At 34.6% G+C, this 24,664-nt stretch overlaps 1 protein-coding gene across 2 annotated transcripts in view; it reads left to right on the top strand.

Moving 5' to 3' along the window:
- Window positions 1-24,664, top strand: part of pyd (zonula occludens-like protein polychaetoid) — a 106,013-nt gene that overhangs the window by 47,153 nt on the left and 34,196 nt on the right. For both annotated transcript variants that reach the window (XM_071584310.1, XM_071584311.1), the window contains exons 3-14: window positions 622-1,004; window positions 1,984-2,364; window positions 2,935-3,279; window positions 5,691-5,757; window positions 5,888-6,038; window positions 7,147-7,298; window positions 7,763-7,884; window positions 9,257-9,453; window positions 10,355-10,544; window positions 11,425-11,683; window positions 14,648-14,671; window positions 19,594-19,774. In XM_071584310.1, coding sequence (XP_071440411.1) covers window positions 622-1,004; window positions 1,984-2,364; window positions 2,935-3,279; window positions 5,691-5,757; window positions 5,888-6,038; window positions 7,147-7,298; window positions 7,763-7,884; window positions 9,257-9,453; window positions 10,355-10,544; window positions 11,425-11,683; window positions 14,648-14,671; window positions 19,594-19,774 — 2,452 coding nt within the window. The remainder of the gene's footprint in view (window positions 1-621; window positions 1,005-1,983; window positions 2,365-2,934; window positions 3,280-5,690; window positions 5,758-5,887; window positions 6,039-7,146; window positions 7,299-7,762; window positions 7,885-9,256; window positions 9,454-10,354; window positions 10,545-11,424; window positions 11,684-14,647; window positions 14,672-19,593; window positions 19,775-24,664) is intronic.

The following is a 24,664-nucleotide window of genomic DNA, read 5'->3' as shown; positions in this document are numbered from 1 at the left end:
ATAACAAAGGGAAAAAGAATGCTCTAGGTTCATGACAAACAACGACTATGAGGTTTTAAAGGGAACCCATCATATGGTCCCTGTAGCTCAGTTTGTCCTTTTTCTTTTGATTTGTTCCTGTGTGTTACTTTTGGGTTTGGGATTTTGTTGGCACAATATACATGAAATTTTATTTGAACCTTTTTAATGCGATTTGACACCTCCATTTTAATTTGTCCAGCAGAAGAGGCTCTTAACAAACTCTTTATTGTGAGAGATTTTATTACTTTGTTCGAGTCATTTACATCTAGCAGAAATAACAACTTAAGTGCTTGTGATTTAAGCTGTCTGTTGCCTCTCCTAATAAGTAATACTACTGTTGAGGATATTCAGACATCCTTACACCCATACTTGAGAAAAATCATTAGTCAATGGTTCCTCAATAGCATAAAAGGTCATATTTAGTCCCTGTAACAGTATTCATTAATTCACTGTTCCTCATTATGAAGTGTCCTTCAGATGAATAATATTTAGTGTCATATTATACTGTAATTTTATTCATTATTGTAAGTACCACTTGATAAATTAGTGGCCATCGTTTATGCTCACATTTTAATGATAGTCTTGCCTTTGTTATTGCAGGGTAAATGATCGAATCCTCAGTGCCAATGGAGTATCTCTGGAAGGTGTAGATTATGGCACTGCGGTGGCCGTCCTACGGGAGAGTGGGCAAACAGTGACGCTCTCCGTAAAGAGACGGGTGTTGATGTCACCGCAGCAGCAGAGCTCGAACGCCATGCAGCAAATGCAGATGGTCCCCCCCATGCCTCACCACCATCACCAGCAGCAGCGAGGGGGAGGACATCAGTACCACGCACAGACCTCATCCCTCCCGGCAAGCACCGGCACACCAAATGGGAGCTCCCAGCTCTTGCGGCAGACCAACAGTGGTGTAGGTGGTGGAATTGTGGTTCACCAACAACAGACACTCAAGTTGTCATTGGCCAAGACCAAGAAGAAAGATGGTTAGCATATTATTCATCTTTGATTTTACCTATATATTTCCTTATTGTTTTTGCCAATACCTTCTGTATGTCAGCAATTCCATGCTATGACTTAGTCTCAAAAGTGAATTCACAAAACTCTTTCTGAAGAAATATTATTAAATCAGCCATCTGTTTTCATAATTCTATTAATATTCTATATGGTCAAGACATTCAAGTGCTTTTGGTTTTCTCCACATGTTGCCTTCTGCTGACAATAGTTTTGCCAGGTGTAACATTAATTAACAAAATTGTTATCAGGGGAAAAGAACATTTACTGAAACCCAGAAGCATGCAGCCATCACAATCTTCGAATCATGAGAGCCTTCTTACCATTTTATCAACATTCTTAATGGTTAAAAACATTTCAATTATATATTTATACAAAATGCTGCATTGCACTAAAAATCCTATCAATATCTTTTCAATATTCATTTTATCATTAACCTTTATGGTAATATATTTTTAAATGTGCCTGTTTATATTTAAGATCCTACAATAACATACATTATGGTAATATATGGAAGAATTGGCATACTGAAATCTCTTTAGTATCCCTGTTTATTCCTCTCCTGGGTGCTTAAATGGAAAACTCGTCTTCTTTATCTCAAATGTGCCTTTCCCTTGTCCTGCTTGTTTGAAAAGTTGCTTCCTTTCTTCAACTGTGAGCCATAACTATAGTTTTATGCTTGTTTATCTTGAAGATGCACATTTTCATCCCTTTTTACATTCAAGGTAATGGTAACCTTGCCGGGCCTTCCTTCTCATACAAGCATAGCCATGCCACCTGCAAATCACTGTATATTCTGAGCAAATGAATTCTGACAATGGTTACGTGGTACAAAGCTACTTTGACTTGAATTTTTAAATACACGTTATTATTTTTCCATTGCATGTACAATTGATTTGGTCTTGGCCATTTTTTAATCATTCTGTCTCTTGTATCAATTTTGCCTCGTAGACTTTGGACTGGTGCTGGGCTGTAAAATATACATAAGAGAGGTGGGGTCGGCTGCAGCGGCTGCTGTCTCGGTCGAGGACGTGGACACGATAGACGTGGAGGATGGCTCGGGAGAGGGTAACTGCAGCGTGGGAGTGGGATTGGGGGGAGGGATGGTCCCACCATCCCTTCAAGAAGGTGACATTCTCGTCAAAATCAATGGCCACACGACAGAAGGCATGTCACTGAAGGAGGCACGGAAGGCACTTGAAGGGGCCAAGGGCGAACGAGTGAGCCTGGTGGTGAAGAGGGAGGTGGCTGGTATGGCACCCTCGCAAGCAGGTTCCCGTGCCTTTGGAGCTGGTCACCAGAGGCACTCAGAGACTTCAGCACTTGTCAAAGGTTAGTAGTCTCCCGAGATTGTCTTTTGTAATTCCATATCTTGATGCTGTGGTGGAAGTCTTACAGTTTTTGACATAACTTCGTCATTGTTTTAATTGCACTGCTGGAGACAGTAAATGAGGGATAAACAAACTTAAAACAGGTTTTATGCCGGAGTAAATAATAAATACAGGTCTCATCTAATAACTTAAAAGTGTCATGATTTTCAGATAGTTTAGGGCCTAGCCTACAACTGGGGCCAACTTCTCAAATCTGTTAGTCATTTCAAGCCCTTGAATTGGAAGAAGATGATCTGTGCTAAATACTAAATATGTCCTAGCACAATAAGCAATTTGCCAAAATTGAGAATGCAGAGTTGAAGATTTGTTTAGTGTGGAGTGTCAGGTCGTCTTGTCATTCAAGGCTAATGAATATAGGAGTGTAGTCTTATGTCCCCTAAAACACCACCTTAAATAGTAGATTACAAATGACAGTAATAGTCGTTTGTGTTTCACTTTTCATGGTAAACAATAATGAATAGCCAAGGAAGGTATTCTAACATGGCCTCCCCACATTTGTGTCTTCCAACAGAATTGCAGAGTCAACCCGGCTTCATCGATGCTTCCTCATCTGATCTCGCACATCATCATGGCCATTCCAGCCACCAGCCTGGTCCCCACCACCGCTCACCCTACCCTCCATCACAAAACCTCTATGTTCAGCCCCCAACTCGCTCTAGTGCCCACCAAACGCCTTCCCAGCAGCCACCAGTGGATGACAAGGGGGGGAGTATGGGACCTCCAGGCACAAGCTCTAGAGGAGGCCGTTCCAGGGGCCCTCTGGTGGACAGCTGGGCCCTTGGGCAGCTGGAAGGGGGTAGGGAAGGTATTGAGGGGGAAGTTGCACCACCCCGACCACCACCTCCAAGGCCAGAAGGTATGCATGAACTTCTTTCTTCATTTTTATTACCAAGTGAACCTCCTTTTATGCCTGTAATAGCTTGAGGCTTGCATTGATCAAAATAAATTTTTGTCCACCATTCCATCGTGAGACTTAATTATGGCTGTGAATGAAACTATTTATTTTTTTATGGGGGAGTTTTTGTGAGCATGCTGAGCTAATGTATGGAATAGTGTTTCTATTGAAGATTCCTCAGCTGTTGTATTTTAGAATTTGTGTTCAGTGCGACATTGATTGCTCTCAGAGTTGATCCAGAATTCATAGTCCACACCTTACCACACTGCAACTTATATATTGAGATTTAAATACTATACTCAGTCATAATTTGAAGAATGTTTTTCAAGATTTTACTTGCAGAGAGGCATATTTTTCTGTGGTATTGTCCTTGAAAATTATTATAGTATTCTATATTTTTGTAGGCATTTTGAATGTAAAACATTAATTGCTATATTTATACAGATGTTAATTATCTTAAGCATTTACCAATTGTTTATTAATCTGAGGATTGATTTTACAGCAGCTCTCCAAGCTGTCATATTAACTACCAATATCTATCAATCTTCAATCATTCAGAATTCCTGCCTATGTTGTCTTCCATCACTTGCTTCTCATTGTTTTCTTGACCTCTCTCTTAGTACTTTCCTCTAATGGTTCCCTCAGTCATATTCTTTAGTGGACTCCTGTGATTCTGATGTTTTCAATTAGTTCCCTCCTATCTTTTATTTTCCTCTATTCTCCTGCTCTTGGGAGACAAATAATCGCAGTAATTGACCTAAGATTGTTTTGACTGGCTGATGATAAACTAATCTCAAAAAATGTTAGATTAATATGCACAGGGAAGGGGGTCAGAGTTTTTTTCCATGTACCCACATTGTGCTACAATAAGTTCTAGTAACTAGATAAGACATCTACTACTTGGGTTTTAGATTGAGTTGTTCAAAAACATTTCTCAAAAATTGAACTTAAGATCCTATTGTCATTGTACTACCTTGATCAAAAAGTTCCCGGAATAACCACCGTGTGGCGCTCCCATCGTTCCGATTTGAGTTCTGTTTTTTTTGTTAAATTGGTACATCTGTTGTTGATATTCCCTTTAAATCTTAGTGTCATAACTTGACATTTGCAAAAGGTACGTAGCCAAGAGTACATCTATCTCTGTGTGTGTTGGCGATTTTTTACAATTTCAGAAATGGATTTAAATTTGCAACAACTAACTTGTATTAAATTTTGCGTAAAAAACGGATTTAGTGGCGCACGGACGTTGGAAATGTTGGAAAAGTGTTTCGGCAACGATTCTCTAAAAAAAACGGTCGTTTACCAGTGGCACGAGCGGTTCAGAAGTGGTCGTGAGTCAATCGAAGATGATGAACGCAGTGGCAGACCATCGACATCGAAAGTCGGTGAAAAAATTGATAAAGTAAAAGAAATGTTGGTCAATAACCGCAAATTAACCATCAGAGAAATAGCGGAGGACTTGAACATTGCCTATGGATCCGCCCAAGACATTGTGGTTAATGATTTGGGTTTCCGTCGTGTAGCAGCAAACTTGGTGCCAAAAGACCTCAATTTCATGCAAAAAAGAGACCGTGTTGACGTCGCAAAAGACATGATTTGCGAGGCTGAATCCGATCCCACATTCATCAAAAGGATCATTACTGGAGACGAGACGTGGGTTTATGAGTACGACACGCAATCCAGACATCAGGCAAGTGAATGGCGTTCACCAAATGAGCCGAGACCAAAAAAACCACGTCGTTTTCAGTCAAAAAAGAAGGCAATGCTGACGGTTTTCATGGATTACAACGGTGTAGTGCATCATGAATTTTTGCCAGAAGGCCAGACAGTAAACAAAGAGTATTATTTGGGCGTTATGAGACGTTTGCGTGAAGCAATTCGCCGAAAGAGACCAGAAATGTGGGCAGAAAACTCGTGGATTTTGCACCATGATAACGCACCGTCGCACAGTGCTATCATTATTCGTAATTTTTTGACGAAAAATGCAACAAATACCATCCAACAGCCACCGAATTCACCTGATTTGGCTCCCTGTGACTTCTTTCTGTTCAATCGAGTTAAAAAACCATTACGGGGAACGCGTTTTAGCAGCCGAGAGGAAGTAATGGAAAAATCGCAGGAAGCACTGATGGACATACCGAAAACCGAATATAAAAAATGTTTCGAGGATTGGATCAAGCGCTGGCATAAGTGTGTTGCAGTCGATGGGGATTACTTTGAAGGGGACAATATAGATTTAGATGAATAAACTTGTATTTTTAATTTTCGGAATAAATTCCGGGAAATTTTTGATCAAGGTAGTATGTGCAATACAAAATTAATGTTTCTTACATTTATTTTCATTTGAGTGACTCTGATTTTACTCTCCACAGATTATTACAGCAGTCGTAGGCAGCTTTATGAAGATGATCCTCTCCTCCAAAGATCAAAACAGCCTGTGTAAGTATTTCAGTTAATATTTAATGTAGGCATATGATGGAAAAGAGTACTGTTTACTCCTTTGAAAATATTTTATTTCCAATATATTGAAATGTGGTATTCATTGAAATGTGTGAATCATTTGTTTCAGCCCGGACCCACGCTTCATAACCTTTCAAAAGGAAGGCTCTGTGGGTATACGCTTGACAGGTGGTAATGAAGTTGGTATTTTTGTCACAGCTGTTCAGCCAGGTAGTCCAGCATCCCTGCAGGGTCTTCAACCTGGTGACAAGATCCTCAAGGTGAGCCATTTCAAACTGCATCCATCTTGCCTTAGCCGTGATATTTTTAGTACGTGTTTGATATGCATTTGTTAATATCCCTCCTTCCAGAACAAAAGGTAGTTTTTTTATAATTCACCGAGGAAATCTTAATATTTTATGCCTTTTTGGCAGGGTCATCTCCATTTCTTGATGGAATACTTCTGAGCGGATGCTATGTATTTGTTTGAATTCTGAGAGTTTGAGATGTATCCAAGTGTGTAGAGAAGATAAAAATTATAGTTCCTGGTATTACTTTATTGGAACTGCTTCATTTGGAATGTAACAACACTTCGTAATTGCATGTTACCATGTTTTTTTCATTACAAAGGTTTCATAATAGCAGAGAATTGAATGAGTTTATTAGTTTGGTGTCAAAAACCGACTGAGAGAGGGAGTGGGAAGGGTTGACAGGAAAGTGCATGACGATGGTAAAGAGAAAGGGTGGTGATAGTGGAAAGTTCACCTCAGCGAGAGCCTATATACAAGGGCCCAGTGACAAGGAAAGAAAGAAAATCCAAGAGAAATCATAGATTTCATGGAAAGTTCGGAAATTTTTTGGGGCTATTTAAAAGTTATTATTAGTTGTGCCAAATGCAATCCTCAAAAACCTACATGATTATGATTTTTGAGTCAGAATTGCCACAAGCGGCCTATGTACATTTTTGCACTAGATGATAATTAGAACATTATCTTGGTGAAGTACTGTATGGTTGCCATTCATCATGATAAAAATTCTAAAATAATTTTTACTGAAGAATATTTCAATGTTTTCTTTTATCTTATTTTACTCATTTAGCAAATGAAGACACTTCTGAGATTTCTGCTCTCAAGTTTGTCATTCATATGTGTGTATAAATGTCAGCCCACTTCTATATTAATAGTTCCTTTCCTCTGTCCCCTCATTTTCATTAACAATTGGCCAGCTATCATTCTAACTCATCTAACTGACTTGGTCGCCATAAGTGGTGTGTGTGTGTGCAAATTTGTTGATATAAATGCTGTTACTGTAAACTTGTATGCCAACTTGTGCACTTCAAGATGCATGTATGATACATGTTGAAAGTGATTTTTCCATGTTTGAATGTAGGTCAATGGGATGGAGATGAAGGGAATCACAAGGGAAGAGGCAGTGCTTCTCCTTTTAGGCCTCCAAGAGCAGGTGCAGCTGATTGTGCAATTCCGAAAGGATGAATACGACCAGGTTGTTGCCTCACAGCGGGGTGACTCCTTTCATGTAAAGTAAGTAATCCAGTCTTTGTGGATTTGTGTGGAATTTGTACATTACAGAGCCTCAGTGTTTGAACTGAAATACTTTTTTATGCAAAAGTAAAGTTAGACAAACTATGGTTCTAAAACTTGAAAGCATAAATATCCCTTTATTTCACTGGCATGAAATTTAATTTATATTTTGTAAACTTTGTACGTGCTGGGTTTGATCTGGGTAAATGATTTTAGAATTCATTTTTACGCAGTATTTATTGGAAAATGTCTTGGTTAAACATTTGTTGCCATTTTTTTTATGAATTAGCTTCAAGGATACAAATATCAGTGATGTCATATCTTATAGTTAGATTACTTAGTTTGCTACAATTTTCTTGGAAAATTAATGTTGAGGAGTATAGATATATGATTGAAAACTAATTGATGTAGGCAATACATTTATGCTATAAGTGTGTAATTTTATTTATGTCTATACTTTTCAGAACCCATTTCAATTATGATCATCCAAATAAAGGAGAATTGTGTTTTAGGAAAGGAGATGTGTTTCATGTAGTTGACACTTTGCATAATGGAGTGGTTGGTGCTTGGCAGGTGTACAGGATAGGTATGCAAAGATTTAATGTATTAATTTAATGCTAAGATACTACTATTTTAATAAAGCCAAATGCCTAGTTTTTTGAGTTTATTAAGCTAGTATTTGTGCTACATGAGTGTATTATTGGGATGAAATGCTATATCTGAGGCAAATTTAGTGAATTCTCTTCCAACTATCATCGGTATGCTATCTAATGGGAGAATATTCTGGACTGAATGCATTATATATGTAAGATAGATGACAAACCTATTGTCTCTCATTTGAGGGCGTTTTCATTATCAGAAGGCATGCTGAAGAAATAGATATTAAAAACGAGAACCAAAGGATTCTTGAATAATTCTCATTGACTGAAGTAGCTTCCCTCTCCATTATAAATATAAGCTACAGAAATAACATTTTTTCTGGAAAGGGTTTTATAATGGTGTTCTTAAAATTCCCTATAAGAATGAGACTCAGCGGCATTCATTTAACTATTGATAAAAGCACCTATGGTATTGGGTACTAATGCTAATTAGCTGAGGAAATAAATAGCTTTCTTTTCACTGTCATGTTAAAGAGCTGATTACCAGAGCTGAACTAATATTTATTCACATTTTATGAAAATGCTCCCTTTTTCAGGGTGTCGACTGTGAAGGTCATGAAAAAATGTGCAATTTTGCGCGGAGTCATTGTCACATTTAGTGTATTCTGGATGCTGGAAATGTTTTAAAATAGACTTTTCACTTCTTATTTTAAAGCTTAAGCATTATATCTGTTCTGGATTATTTTGGTAAAGTTAACTTTAAGTTCAACTTGTATTTGAATGTGTTGACAGTCAAAGTTTTTAAGTTAAAATTTCAGTACCACCATAGTCTGCTTTCCCATCAGATTAATACAACTATACTCAGAATTAATATATTTATTTAACAAGCTCCCAGAGCATTACTCCTTGAACTTATTTCATTGATAGATATACCGAAAACTGTATTGGATTCAGAATATTATATTAGTGGTAGTTTTTCTGTAAATGTTTAAGATTTTTGAATTATCATTATAAGCATTTGATGAAGCATAAAAAAATTATAATAATTTAAATCATTTTATTGTTAAATTGAAAAACAAATTCATCATTAAATGAGTAAGGTTCATTTTATATACTGTAATGCATTTTATGTATTTTATTAATATGTCACCATCTGCTCAGCCAATTCTCTGCATTTTCTTTTATTAGAAGTTAACTCTCACCTGACTTGCAATATTCTAGAGTTCAATTTTTCTCCCTGCATCCATACATATTGTATATTTTTCTGGTGTACCTTTATCATTAGCATAAGCATGTCAAGCTGCAAAACAAAGTGTCCTTATTCAAATTCAGTAACGTAACTTGTGCTTTTTTCAAAAGGACGGAATAACCAAGAAGTTCAGAAAGGCACCATTCCGAACAAGAGCAGGGCTGAGGAGTTAGCAACAGCACAGTTCAACGCAGCCAAAAAAGATGGGGGAGGTGGAACGTCATCAGCGAATGAGGGAGGAGGTGGAAGGGTAGGGTTCTTCAGGAGAAGGAGGGGAAGTCATCGGAGGTCCAAATCATTGGGGAGGGTAAGTTATGAAGGGACATCACTCTTTATGACTACTCATGTATTTTTGCTAAGGAATTTACTGTCAGCCTCAAAAAGCATCATAGAATTAACAGCATTAAATCATGCTGTCCTCGCTGAACTACAAATTGAGAGAACCCATCTAATTGGGACATGGCATAAAGAAAAGAGTTTGCAGGGAAATAGCGGTTAAATATCTCCCATGTCTTCCCTGTCTTCTTGTCTTCCCTGACCAGGTGTACACAAAGTCATGGAGGGCAAGCAGTAGGTTGGGGCCCAAGTGGGAAAGAGGTTTTCCAATCTCCCATAAATGGCAACCCAGCCATCAGTCTCTATGAGGGATTTTCACATTTCTGCAAGCAAATGCAAAATTTCCCCACTTATAGTCCAGAAAAAATGCCCTGCTTTGATGGCTGAGGAAAAGCATTTGATGCTTCTCACAGCAGTGCACACATGTCTCTGAAGTATCAGTTTATTTTTTCCTTGGCAGCATATTTTACATTCCCTCCCAATTCTTTTTTCAAGCCTGGAATCAAACTTTACTTTGGATGTTTGATGGAAATAAGAATCGTGTGGGATCAAGTTGTGAAATACTGGCGATTTTATCGAAATTTGAGTAAATATTTTTCCATAATTCACAATGAAATCATGCCTACCATTAAAACCCAAAAAAAATCACACACTTGCTATTGAGGTTACATTGCATGCATTTTTCCTGATAGATAAGCCAAAAAATTGGGATTGCATTTCATGGTCCTCCTTTATTGTAGTTTGGTGGACAGAATTTCATTGTTAATAATGCATCAAATGTTTGAAATCATTTTATTGAGGTATTATTATGATTTTATACTTTCTCATTCCTTAACTACGTTGCACATGGTTTAAACATTTATTTTTTCTAGGATCATTGGGATGATGTAGTTTTTGGTGAAAGCTATTCATCAGCATCGCTTGCCAGTAAGTTCCCTGCTTACGAGAGAGTGTCGCTGAGGCACCCTGGTTTTGTCCGACCAGTTGTTCTCTTTGGCCCTCTCTCAGATGTTGCACGGGACAAGATGCTGGCAGATTTCCCTGATCGCTTCACCACTCCTCGTAAGTAATGTTTTGATTTCCATTTAGTGAGTTGTCTCTTCATTTGAAAAAAAGAATGTAAATTTTTTTTATGATCAGGAAATATGCAATAATTAATTTGAAGGCAGTAGATACTCAGTAAATTGATAATGAAAACTTCCTAGGTAAAGGTCTTTGTTGTTAGTCTGATCGCAAATCATATCCCTTTGTTTAATTTCAACCAATAATATATAAGCATCAATGGTTCTTGGGATCTGTGTACTTTTTCTACTTGGTATTTGCACTACATGATTTTATTCATAATTATAATTCATATTTCATGAAGTAGTTAAATGAAAATATGAACCCAATGGATAGAATCTATTTCATGCATGAATAAATGATGTCACAATGCTAGTAAGTAGGTTCATTGTAATTAATATCTAAATACATGTTAATGGTAGATATATAGTTCAGGTCAACATACCTAGGTACTTATGCATTGAAAATTTGGTTTTGTGATGTTATTTTATTTCTGGAGAAATAGTTGTCACCATTTTGTGTTACTCTGTACCCTCAATACATTCCCCTGTATCAAACTTAATATAGATCAAATCTTGTGCAGCATTGCATCATGTTTGCTTAATGACCTTAAATTATAATTTATATGCATGAATTACTCCTTTTATGGCCCAATGTTATGAAATAACCATCCCCTAAGCTGAAATTGACCAGTGAAGTTCTTCTCATTTCTATGTTCTTTCTAGTTTTAAGGATATGTTAGATTCAGCAATCTGATTTCCTTGTGTCGTAACTTCTTCAGAACCCAGCAGTTGATGATAAATGAATATTCATATTCTACTGTTTTGATAGAGGCAATTCTTCTTTTATTGGAATGTAACTCCTTATTTAATTCCCACAGAACTTGAAGCACAGCTGGCTGCTGCTGCCTCCGGGAAAGGTGGGAGTCCCCATGGAATTAGCTCTTCGAGTGGTCGCTCTGGTGGCATCATTCGACTGAGTTCCATTCGGGATATTGTGGAAAGAGGAAAGCATGCTTTGCTGGATGTGACACCAGCTGCTGTTGAGAGACTGAACTATGCCCGCTTTTATCCCATTGTTCTTTTCCTGCGAGCAGATTCTAAACATGTCATTAAGGAATTGAGGGCTGGCGTTTCCAAGTGAGTAGTGATTGTAGTTCTACTGCCAGGTTATTTTTTTCACACTCTCAGTCTTCATCCAGTTGATCACAGAACAAATGGTAGCAGTCCACTCAATTTGCAAATATTGTGTGCATACTAAGCATTGATTGAACCTTGCCACGTAATGACAAAGTGTTTAATGTATAAATACATGTACAAAAATGTGTCTTTTAAACAAGTTATTTTGACAGTTTTTTCATATTTAGCCTTTAAAGTAGTACACACATGAAATGAGGGTAACCAAGTGCATACTATTTAAAGTAATCTTCCTGATCAAGTAGAACAGAATGATAATTTATATTCTGCCTAGAACTATGTAAATTACACTAATTATTGTGATTCCATCACTGCAGTAGGAGATCACTTATCTAAAGTATTAAGCACAGGAACTATACTTGTACACACATACAAGAAATATACATGTATACACTTTGAAATATTATCTAATTTGTCGTAAGCAATAAGAGGTCATAATTTAAATGGAAAATACCTGTCATGCACAGAAAGATCATATTGTTTAGGTGCATAGTACAGGGTAGTGCAGCAAATGCTATGAATTGGTCAACTTTATAATGTGAGATCCAGCACAGTATTTTAGACATGCTAAAAATATCAGTGTGAGTCTGCCCCAGGATTCCCAAAGTAATGCCAATGGCTATATGGGCCTGCAAGCCATCTTTAGTATATTATCAAATTGTTTTATAATTGTGGTAGAAACATTGAAGTTACAATATGATACTTTCAGCTATCTAGTAAGAGGAATAGGACATTTATAATTATTACCCAGTGTTAGGATTATCACATAGTTTTGTATGCAGTGTCATGTGATGAGGGTTATTGTATGTGTGAGATGGGGAGAAGAAATAGTTTTGGCATAGGTTAATGTTGTCAGTAAATGGCATAACCCTCTGATGAGCAGCATTTTTGACTTCCAAAATGTAAAACACCCTGTATTTTAAGTTTTACTCGCAATCAAATGATTGGCAAAAATCCATAATACAAGAAATATGCATAACTATATTCTGTAAATGGTTTAATCATTAATTTGCACCCGAGTTCAGAGAATGCTTGCTGCAATCAATTGGTTTTTCCTGCTGATGCCAAAATCTTGTTTGACTCAAATTGCCTTTCTCACACTTTGACTGGCTAGGAAAAAATATGTTTTGGACCTCAAGAAACCCAAGGGCATGATGGATTATAGAGAACCCAAAAAAATGACCCTGGTAGTGGTTATTTGATGCTGTGGCATTTAGTTACACCAAAATTGATTTTACCTATAAAAGGAAAGACCAATGGCAGCAGAGTTGAAGTGTAATCATAGATCCTCATAGTAGCATGTGCACATTACTGTTTTTGTTATTTGCATAGTAAATAATGTAGTTTCGATTAGAATTCTTCAAAATTTGTGAACAGAAAATAACAGAACAAAACAGTGAAAAATAACGGCGCCATAATTCATCATTTAAGCTGGATTGAAAAACCAAAGAACCAAAAATGGGGATTGGATGGAACAGGAAAACAGATGCATAAATGTACCACTTGATCTTTTGATAGGGATGTAGCTGATAAAATTTGAAGTTTTACAAATAAGAAAGTATTCATGTGAAGCAGACTGTCCGGTGAAACTTTTCAGTTGAGATTTGTCACCTGTCTTTCACTATTATTTTTACATTTTTTTCTTCAGGGAAGTAGATATTTAAGATTGTTACTTCTCATGCCCTTGATTGCCTTATGGGATATTCAACAAGCCATTGACATGATTTTAGCATTCCTGAATATATTTGCAAAATTCTGTAGTTCTTTCATGTTTGATGAGCATTATTAAAGCTAAATAGTTTTCAGCATCCCTAGTTACTCATGTTGTATATTTTAATTCAGCCATTCACTCTGTATAGTCTGAGAATGACATACTTATGAAATAATATCCCAAGCCCATTTTATTTTATTGATTCTTTAATTTTGGGAGTATAGAAGTGGAAATAGTTAAATGTGCAGAAAATAAGACCAACATTCTGTAATCCTAAAGCACTTTTATATAAAAGTGATTAATTGTTAAATAAATGGTATGTAAGCCTGATAGAAATTTTTGTCTTTCAAAAATGGTGTAAACATTTTTGCAATTAGTACACAGACTAGTGCTAAAGATACACATAATCTGAAAAATAACTAATCCAAAATGGTTGGTTGTCCATTCATTATAGTGAACTGATCTGTACCATGTTTAAATTTTAATTTCCCTGGTTAGATTAATTTTTGGAACTCAATCGCAGCTATAGCCATAAGACTTAAAGTGAAAGAGTAGAGTTCACCTCTTAATTAGTCTGATGGAACATAAAATGGTAAGATATGACAGATATCCTTTTCTCTGTCATCTCTGGCTTCTTGGATAAGCATGACACTCAAAAGATTTCATAATTTATTGTATGCTGAGACATTATAGACACTTCACATAAATACTAATTAGTCATTTTCACATTGCTGAATTTTAATTTTATATTTAAATTGGCGTACAGATAATAGAATTTTTAGCCTACTATATTAACCTATCATTTTTATTCACAGCTTCAATTAAATAAAATAATTAAAATTGCATTCATTTTATCCCAAACATGCATAGTTTGTTATGGCTTAATATGATTATTCCTATAATTTGGAATGTTTTATGACTGCATGCACATTTTAACACAGAGAATCATAATATTTATTTTTACTCTGAATTTAATATTAAACTCACTCCCTTTGTACAGACTTAAAAAATATAGTTTTGATGATTGAATGTGGTGAATTTTAAAATTATTTTAACAAAAAAATTATATAATGCTTTTACTTTGATAATAACATATGATTTAAATGCCATTTCATAATCAAATGTGTATTATTAATTTTAGAAGTGAAAATATTTCTGAATTTATTCCAACCTTACATTTTATTTTTCTTATTAAGATCTCGCCTGGACTTTTTTAAATGGTAAGTTGCCTTGGTACATTGCCATTTTCACATTAGTCTTAAACTCATTGCTCGTTTTAACATATTTCATCGTATCACATCTTATGTATGCACCAAACATAAATTTAACCTCACCATCATTCATCATTGCTGTGATTAACTGGAGCTGGCTGTATTTTAATTATCTCTCAATATTTTTTAAAATTATATTTTAAGCAATTATTGACTTAATTAATTCCATAAGTGATACCAGTAAAGACTATTACTGGTGGTGGCACTCATTATCTAATGACCTTTTATGGATTGTAACCTATTGAGAAAAGATACTATGAAGACATCATATATAAAACATTATTAAAAGTTTACTATTAAATTTTTTAATAATTTATTAAAACATTATGTGTATTTTTGGAAGCCATACATTGTAACTGAATGGAAAAAGAATACTATGAATATGTCAGATACAAGGCATTATTATGTGTATTTTATGAAGTTAAGAATTGTAACCTAATGGGAAAAGAATACTTTGACAGGCTTCAGATATAAGGCATTATTAAACTTAACTCATTGAATTTTTTAATGAAATGAAATTAAATAAAAAACTTTTCTCCCACATTTTTCCAAAACTTCTGATTCCAAATAGTATTGCATTTATTCCAAAATATTCGCATAAATTTGATTGCTGTATTATTTGTCATGTCTTTTCTCTGAGTTGTCTGATTGACCTGGTAAGTACTACTTTAGTTAACCCAGGGGATATGGATTCTTTTCTTACATCGAGCATGTATTTTGTATTGTCTGGTAATTATTTTGATACTTGGAATGAACAGGAAAATTTCCTTAATTTGTAAAAACATCCTTAAACCAACCTAACTACTTTCTATATTTTATACTTGAATAATATGGTTCATAAGTACTGTTTAAAGGAATCTGTGTTATTTCCTACATCTTCCTACTTAAGCCTGTTCTATTTATAATGTTTATAAGTATGGAAATAAAATAGGGTCAATCTGTTGTCCACTTTTAATGATAATGATCATAAGTTTTCAGTACCTATATGTCGTGAAATTTAGATGAACAGGTTTCATTTCTGGTTTTTATTTTGATTGAATATATTTTTAAAAAGTGTATGTGCTCCACAAAAGAGTAACAGTTTTCTTTACCTTTTTTCATTATGTGCATTTTTTCTAATATGTGATGTAAAGTTCATCAAATTGGTAGATGATTTGGGTTGGCACTAAAAGAGTTTCAATAATTGAAGAATCTGTATTGTATCGAGTTCCATTTATTTTTGGTGGAGATTTTGTGGTATTTTTTTGTTATTTGAGAGTTCTCAATTGGTCTGAGTATCTGAACAACTCTTGGGATCACAGATACTATGGAATCAATTTTCAGGATAAATTTTATTTCCTGCTGAAGACATTTTTATTTGTTCCATTAGTAAATTTAGGTAAATTCCAGAATTGATGAAATTCATTTGATTGAACCACACACAAATTGAAAATAAGGCAATGAAAATTTGAGAAAATTAAAAAAAACATGCATATTTGATTTAATAATTTTTAGCAGTTAAAATATGGCCCTCAATTATGCTTGATCCATTGATGCAATGAAAAATGTGATTCTCAGTGAATACCATGATTCTATGCTAATGGTATAGTGAGACCCAAATTTATTTTCTTGGGGTCATGGATGAAAAAATATGAAAAATTGGGGTGAAGATAAAATTAATTTTAAAATATTTTTTGATGATTTGCTAGTTAAAAATCTTCATGGTGGAAATAAAATAAATAGTTCAAACCAATGAAAACAGGTGCACAAAATATACTTCAAAAGTTTTCATGGTAAACATTTGAAAGGTCTCTTCTTATCTAGAAATAGGAGATTTATATTTAATTTCATTCAAATATCAATTAGCATTGCTTAATTGTTCAAGAGTTTATGACTGTTGGGTTTCAAATTTGTATTAGAAGGAAGGAAAGGGGAGTCCACCAGAGAAAAAAGCAAATAGACGTTTTACTGCTTACTTCATTGGCATCTTTAGTGTTAGGCATCTGCCATGAATTATGTGATTTATAATGTGTTCATCGACATGTATTATGCTTTTTTTTATGACTGATGAACTGGGATACAATTTAAATATTATAATTTGTATCATATTCTTTTCAATTGTTTTAAAAATTAAATTTTGAATATTCCAGTTCCCTGTAAGTTCTGTATATTCTATTCACGTCCATTTGTCTTGCAATTTCCAGTTTTTACCCTTTTATTTTCAATGTCCTTTTCCTTTTTCAATTGCTTTTAAAGCAATGTAAATTGATGTTAACAATGAATAATAGGTTAAACAAAGGTGGATCTTTGGATATAGTGTTATATTAAGGGACTTGAAAAATAATTTGCTTGCTGAAAAAACAAATTATTATAAATAGTATTGAAGAATACATTTTTAAACTATGTTGTTAATGTATTCTTGATGCAACTTGTGGAATCCAACATATTGGTCATTAGGGTCAAAGGCCATTAATCTGTGAAAGTACTGGATTCAATCAGCATTTTTCAGCATAGGTTTTTCTCAAAAATTGTTTCACATCCACTGTGACTTTCATTTCCATTGTTTTATCATCCTTTCTTTCGATGTTACTTTAAAAATTTGTTTTCTTCCCATTTTTAATGAGTTGTCCATCTTATTTTCATCAGTTTGTTGATCAGTTTGTGCTGAAAAATGGCAATTCCTGTAACCTTTGTTTCCCTGTGATACAAATACTATTCAGATTCATACCTCTGGTAGGCTGTTAGTAAATTGAGCAAAGAGAAAGACATGGAAAGGTGAAACAAAAACTCGGAAATAATGAAGAAAAATTTTTGACATACTTATGCTTCATTATTTTGGACATGTCTACCTGTAACCCTAATTTGCTGACCTCTGTATCCTTCATTGTGCATGTTTTGGCAACCATATCTAAATTTTCTGAACCAATCTCTCCCATATTCTTTACTCTTGTTAATGAGAGGAGTGTACTCTCTAATGTACACTCTCTGACTTTACTATCCTTACGCATTCTCTGATTTAAAAAAATGGCTGAAAATGGAGTTCACAGCTAGGAAAAACATCATTGTCAGTTTCCTTGCCTACTTGTTACTTAGGAAATTAGAATCTAACAAAAGCTGGCTTATTACAGCTATATTAAGAATTAACATATATGTGGTCACCGCTGATTGTGTGTGCCAATATATAAATTCAATGTTTAATACAAGTAGTTCACTAAAAATAATGTCTAATCCATGAATTTCTTTTACTTTCATTATTATCATCTTCTGTTTCTGCTCTGCATTTTTCTCCATTATGAGATTAGGAAGGGTTTTATTGTAGATGTTACAGAAAGTAGAACTGAACTACCTGCAGACTTCAATTTATTCCATGAAAAAGTATTAAGCATTTGTTCTACCACCCCTTTAGATTATTTAGACATTGACAATTTTAAGTGGTAATAGGTTTCACAATCATATTGCCGTGCAAGGTAATGTTTTTCCCACTCTTCTTTTTCACCTTTTGGAACTTTGTTTTTCAACTTCAATCATATAATCTCAAAACACATGTGAAGAATTGAGAGCTTTTCAATTGTCAAAGGAAGCTGAGGATTCCCTGCTAATTCATCAAGATTTTGGGAGCACCTTAGCATCATTTTAGTGGGAGATGGATTCAGCTACTGCATAAAAGAGTGTGACAATGAGAAGAAAGATGTTGAATACAGGCAGAAATATTGTTTCACCAACTCATTTTTGGAAGGTTCAAAATTGTAATTTGCCTCTCTATCTTGTCCCAAAAAATTTTGCTGTTTAATATCAAGAAAGCTCTCTTGCCTGAGAACATCATCTTTAAGTTTGTCTATCTATTTCTATGTATCGTCTTTATGTCTTTGTGCCTCATTTGCTCATTTGGGGTAGTTTGTTCATTGGTTTTAGGAACTTTTATGAAATTCGATTACAGTCACGAGTGCAAAAATTGAGCGATCAATTTTCACTCACTTGGAAGGCAATAGAAAGCTATAAATCGTATTGGACAAAAAATAAAACTGCACGTAGACCTTGATCTTAATTTATGTTCTATTTCCGTGATGTGACTTCCTTGATGGAAGCAATTTTTGACCATAATAAAAAGTTGAATCAACTGTTAAAATGTCCAAACACACTACGTTATATAAATTCTTACCAGGTACATTTTAGCATTTCAAGCATATTTGTGGTAGGAAAGTAAATTTTCTAAATGACTAATATGCTAGATAACACTTAGAACAGCAAGTGTGCAGCTGTTTGTAAATGATAAAGTAAATGAAGCATGTGGATTGTTTTAAATTTCAATTGCTATTTGAATGTGTAGTTTTGTTCAAATTTAGTAGCATTAAGTTCATTAGATTTCATTAGGGAAATCAATTGCTCATAGAATACATATTGCAGTAATAGTGTTTCTGGCTTTCCTAGGTATTGGCCTCAAGAGAAAATATGCCTTGGTTCATTAGGGTATGACTATGAATAATTGATACACATTTTGTACACTTTTGAATTTCTTACCCTTTTCATTGAGATAGTGGAGCAATCAGTTTCTTATGAAATCACATCCCGTCTTATTCATCCCCTTTCTTGTTAAGATCTGAAGATCTGCTTCTATATTACTGGGTATGGGTGCCCTTTCAAATACTTTTTCATCTTAGCTTAGCGTTAGCTATTCCAAAGTCACCTTTTAGATCTCAAAATGCATTGTGGCAACCTTTCATAATTTACTTGATTGATTTAATTTCATTCAAAGCTACACTGCAAGTCAATGGATTAGTGAAAGGGTTTATGTGCTGAAATTAAGTCTATTTCACCATTTTATCCTAAAATAATGTGTATTATAGCTCTCATTAAAGATAATTTTTTTTAAATATTTGTAAATTAATTTGCAGGACAGCCCATAAAAGTAGTAAAAAACTGCTTGATCAAAGCCAGAGAGTGGAGCGAGCTTGGTCTCATGTCTTTACTGCATCAGTTCCCCTGGCAACGCCATCAACAGATTCATGGTACAGGCGAGTGAGAGAAACAATTGACCGGCAGCAGGCCAGCCCACTGTGGATATCTGAAGCAAAGGTTATAATCGTCCCTATTTTCCTTAATTAGTACTGTTATATTTTATCTGATTTAACAGCGTTAGAACTAAGATTGGAATCCAAAAACCAATACAAAATGAAAATTAGATCTCATTTTAAGTGACATCTTCTTTCCATTCTCTATTGGTTTATTTTAATTCCAGTAGTTCTTTGGCTGAAGAGCCCATCTGCTTTGTACCTCATCTTCAACATTCTTGTTGTGTTCCATTGCTCATACTGACTGAGCCGTTAATAGTTATGGTCACCTGGTATACTGTTTTTCTTAATTTTTTTTTCATCTAGAATTTTCGGTAGTTTTTAGGCTGTGTATCTTTGCTTCGCAATGTGTTATTTGATATGGAGGTTCTTGAAAACTTCAGCAAGATGGCTGAAACACAGGCAATAATGAGCTTAACATTTAAAATTAATCTTAAATAGTTTTCCACTCTAAAAGCCAAGTTTGTGGCATACTATGAATTCTTCAGGCCTGGCTCAAGTCATGTGGTCTTTCTTGGTAACATTTGTAGCACTGTATGGTGTAATTAATCTCATTGCTTGAATTACTTGTATGCATACCATACTCTGTTGCTGTGATATTAAACTTTTAACTGCTTATGAATTAGGAAGTTTTTGATCGTCCAAGAAGCCCTGCCTCTATTAGATGTTTTCAGATATTTTGGGTAAATACATAAAATTCTGAAATGCATGCTAATTAACTGATTCAGTCATGTATTATGTTACTTTTATTTAGCTTATAGTAGGTAATACAACTTAAAAGACATAATGAAAAATATGAGATCAAATCAAACTAAAATTGTTTTCGAATAATCATCTTATTTTTTCAGTGAGAGTGAGCAGGACAAATGAAATATGCTTATGAAAACTAATCGAATATTCTTCTTGACCAAATTAATTTACATAAGAGTCCTTAAAGGTATTGTTTCGTACTACTGAGTGCACCTATGTTGCATCAGTTGTAGACATGATGATTCACAAATGAGGAACTAAAAAGCAAAAGCTGCAATTAAACAAGCTTGGGCGACTATTATCAAAAGACCTCTATACACACATGCATCGTCTTTTTATGAAAACTGCTCCCTTTTTTATTCCTCTTTGTTGTTTCCCTAATGGAGGAGTTTATATGCACTGGCCAAATGAAACAAATATGTAACTTGTAAATTACTGAATTATTTACTTCATGCTCACAGACAGGGCGAGACACGATATATATATTTATCAGTTCACATTTTTTACACACTAGCAGTCTTACCCACTATTATCTCTGGCAAAGAAAATTTTTTAGGTAATCGTTTGTATAAAAATATGCACCCCAGAGGTCTCTTAGTCATCAATTGAAGTAGTTATTTGACATTGAAATAGTTAGAATTTCATGTCATCATCATCAGTAATTTTTAGCTAAGATTCATCTGCAGTACCTAATTTTTCTCTTAGCTTTGGAATTTTAAAAGTCTTAATTTTTTCCATGGAAGCGTCACTTGGTCTGCATCAAGGGATCATCCCTTCATTTTTCTTTTCTATTAAGATAATTTTATGATACAGTCTAAATAATTCACTTTTAAATTCTGAAGTCCTCCCCAATAATAGGTGACTTTCAACTAATTCATTCTCTGGTTGTTAATAATCTTTATTTCTCATTTTAATTTTGAAAAGGAAAATAAAATTGTAAAACGTTTAGTATTTGATTATTGTTAGCAGTGCCAAATGGATTGCAAATCGGTGCTAGGAAATACATGAAACCTGTCAATTAAAATCACGCGCATGTAAAAAACCAAGTCTTTGACAGTCCAATTGGTATAGTCATTTAAAATCACAACAGACTTAACTAGCCATCTCTCAGGAACAACGTTCTTCCACAAATTTGGCCTCCAAAATCTATTTCAAATCAGAAGGATGAAATTCCAAATTGAAAAAATTAGGGTATAATTTTGATACATGTGCTCTGTTTTATGCATAGGTCAAACTGGGAGAAAAGTCAAAGAGCTAAGGAAAGGATAAGGAGGTCTGTTTCAAAAATAAAAACGCAGTGTTCCATTTTCCAAAATGTCTTATTATTTTCAGGCTCCGAAAATCCTGCATTTTAAGAGGAAATAACTTCAGTTACAGGTGAAAACCTGCCTATGCACTCAAATGGAAATGCTCTGGTGCATTCAAACCAATTGTACAATTGTCAATGATATGTTACATTCCTCTTACTTATTTCTTTTGGTCTTCCTATTTTGCATTTACCATCTCTTGCAGTAGTGACTTGGTTCAATGCCAAATTCAAATTATATTGAGCGAAAACATGAGGTATGCTCTTGTGTTTAAAGCTCTTTAGCAGTTCTTTGTGTGCAAAATTAATGCAGTGAAAAATAATGGAATTTTTTCTATTACTTTCTTTAGCGGTTAAAGCTATTTTCTTAATAACCTGTAAGAAATGTGGAATCTGAAAATATCTATTCACTGGTACCCTGACAACCAATATCCAAGAGTTATTGAAATTTAGGAGTGCAGAATTTCATGGAATTTGTGTGCTCACCTCAGTAGCTTTGTTTATACTAATTTTAAAAAGTGAATTCAGGGATTGTTGCATTGAAAAATGCTTGGAATTGAAATGTGCTCCATTCTTATAAAAATCTAGCTTTTGCACTATTTCATGTTTTTGTTTTTGTCTAGAAATAATCATTCTATGATTTTAATATGATATTATGTTTGTTAGCATTAGTACAATGTGCATTGATGTATATTCTGCTACAATTTATGTAGTTTGATGGACATTTCTGTGATATATTGCTATCTAAGAATTAATTGTAAATATCTGAGTTATTCTTAATCCATAAATGTTGCCGTGCATTATTTGTGCAGTTACATTCTTAGAAATCAAAGTGATTGGCATGACTTCTACCTACTTGGTTTTTGCAGCATGAGCAATGAATATGCTCTCATACAAGAGCACATTACCCAGAAAGTACCTAATACCTTTTATTTATTCTTATTTTTTGCACTTGTGTCTTAATGTGCTGTCATAGTTGTTATGATAAGCAGTGCATTTCTATATATACTGATAAATAGAATGCAGATGTTTTCTTGATTTCAATTTATTTTTGAGTTTTGTCAGTATTTTTTGATAATTTTATTCAATCTTTCGTTATTGGGAAATTTCCAGTTTTAACAATTTATAAATGCATTGCTAACATTATTTTGTTTTGTTTGGTGGGAATGCCTTTATTTCATATTTCTTTAAGTTCCTTTATTACAATTGAAATTATATAAATGACAAAATTAAATTATACTGTGAGGTAGTTGAAAAATCCGCAATGGTGATTTTGTGAAAATATCTTCTGCAGTGCGTCCTTCCTTGCAGAGCCAATGTGACACTGGTATTTCTTTTACCATATGTCTATCTTGGTCATATTTAGTGTTACACCAATAGGATAGAGACCTATTGGGCCAGTCCATATGAGATGGTAAAAAAATGTAATAAATCCTAAATATATTATTCAAATTTAATCTACCCCAAGCTAACCCACGTAATTTCTTTCACAGTTTGAAATTTAATGATGGTCAATCATTCAAGTGTTTTTCCAGTCAGCATTTTCTGAATTTATTTTTGTTGTTTCACATTGTAATGTCAGTACTGCAATTTTGTAATTAGATGACCTATCTGTAGTTCATTGTAGAGGGCATTTCTGCTTTTGAGCAAAAGTATGAGCATTTCAGAAGAGTGATATTCTTTCCCTTGACTAGAGAAAGGGTTGGGGGGGATACTCTTAAGACTTTAATATTTTGGGCAGGTAGGACACTTGATGCCAATGCTGCATTAATTATCATGAATTAAATGTCAGTTAAATTTTTATTTACCATCAATAATGGAATACCCCACCCATAGTATTTTATATTCTCGGTGAATGGAGAACCTTGCTTTTTTTATTTGATTATTTACTTGCTATGCAGGTTACCCACTGAAACAATAGTCAAAATGGTATGATAGTTTTGTTAACTGTGTAGATGTTTACAGATTTTTAACTGCCATGAGTGCTGAGATTCTAATATGCTATCTCTTTGAGTTTATTCCCTCTTCGTCCTCAGTGAAATCTTCTGCTCAGTTCACTTGCAAAGTTAGCTCAATGAATATGGTATATTGGTGTATGACTTAATTGCTGAATACAAAAAATTGGATCAAGAGGTCAAAAATATGCATGAAATCCTCGTTATTCTACCGTATCATTTCATATGTCGACTGCTGGAAATTACAAGCATTCATTTAAATACGAATCTTATAGGGAAAAATTGTGAGTTGTATGAAAAGTTAGAGAATGGGGTCCTTGAGACAATATAGTTAGGTTTGTATTACCTTTGTGAAAGGTGTTCCATTTTGTGAACTGTTCAAATGTTTTTATCATGTTCATTATTGTTGTAGTGTAATGGCTGAATTGTCCTGTTTATTATTCTTTCTCTGTCCCTCCTGTCATCCTGGCCTTCCTCCCTTTGACTTTACATTGTACACCACCATCCAATGAAATTGATTGTGCTTCAAATATGGTTGATTTCCCCTGCTTGCACTGTGCACTCCCTGTCATGTTGTTAGCCTGTTGGATTCCCAGTCGAACTCATTCCCCAGAGCCACTTCACGGTTGCACCCCCTCCACCACCCAATCCCAGGTTGACTCCAGAATTCCATTCTCCGCTATACTTCCACTCACCACCCCCTTACCAACCTCCTCCAGATCCATCACTTTTGGCTGTTGAGGCACCTTCCCCAATTATAACACCTCCCAGCCCTGAGAATTTGTATGAAATTTTGGTGGAGAACAACTATAATAGTAACAATGATGGCTATTACTGTGTTCAAAGTAATTGTGGGTCTGGTAGCCAAATAAGAAGGCCTCTA

This window comes from Hetaerina americana, unplaced genomic scaffold, assembly GCF_022747635.1.
Source record: "Hetaerina americana unplaced genomic scaffold, ioHetAmer1.1.p SCAF_178, whole genome shotgun sequence".
Lineage (NCBI taxonomy): Eukaryota > Metazoa > Arthropoda > Insecta > Odonata > Calopterygidae > Hetaerina > Hetaerina americana.
This window is presented reverse-complemented; position numbering and strand designations above follow the sequence as displayed.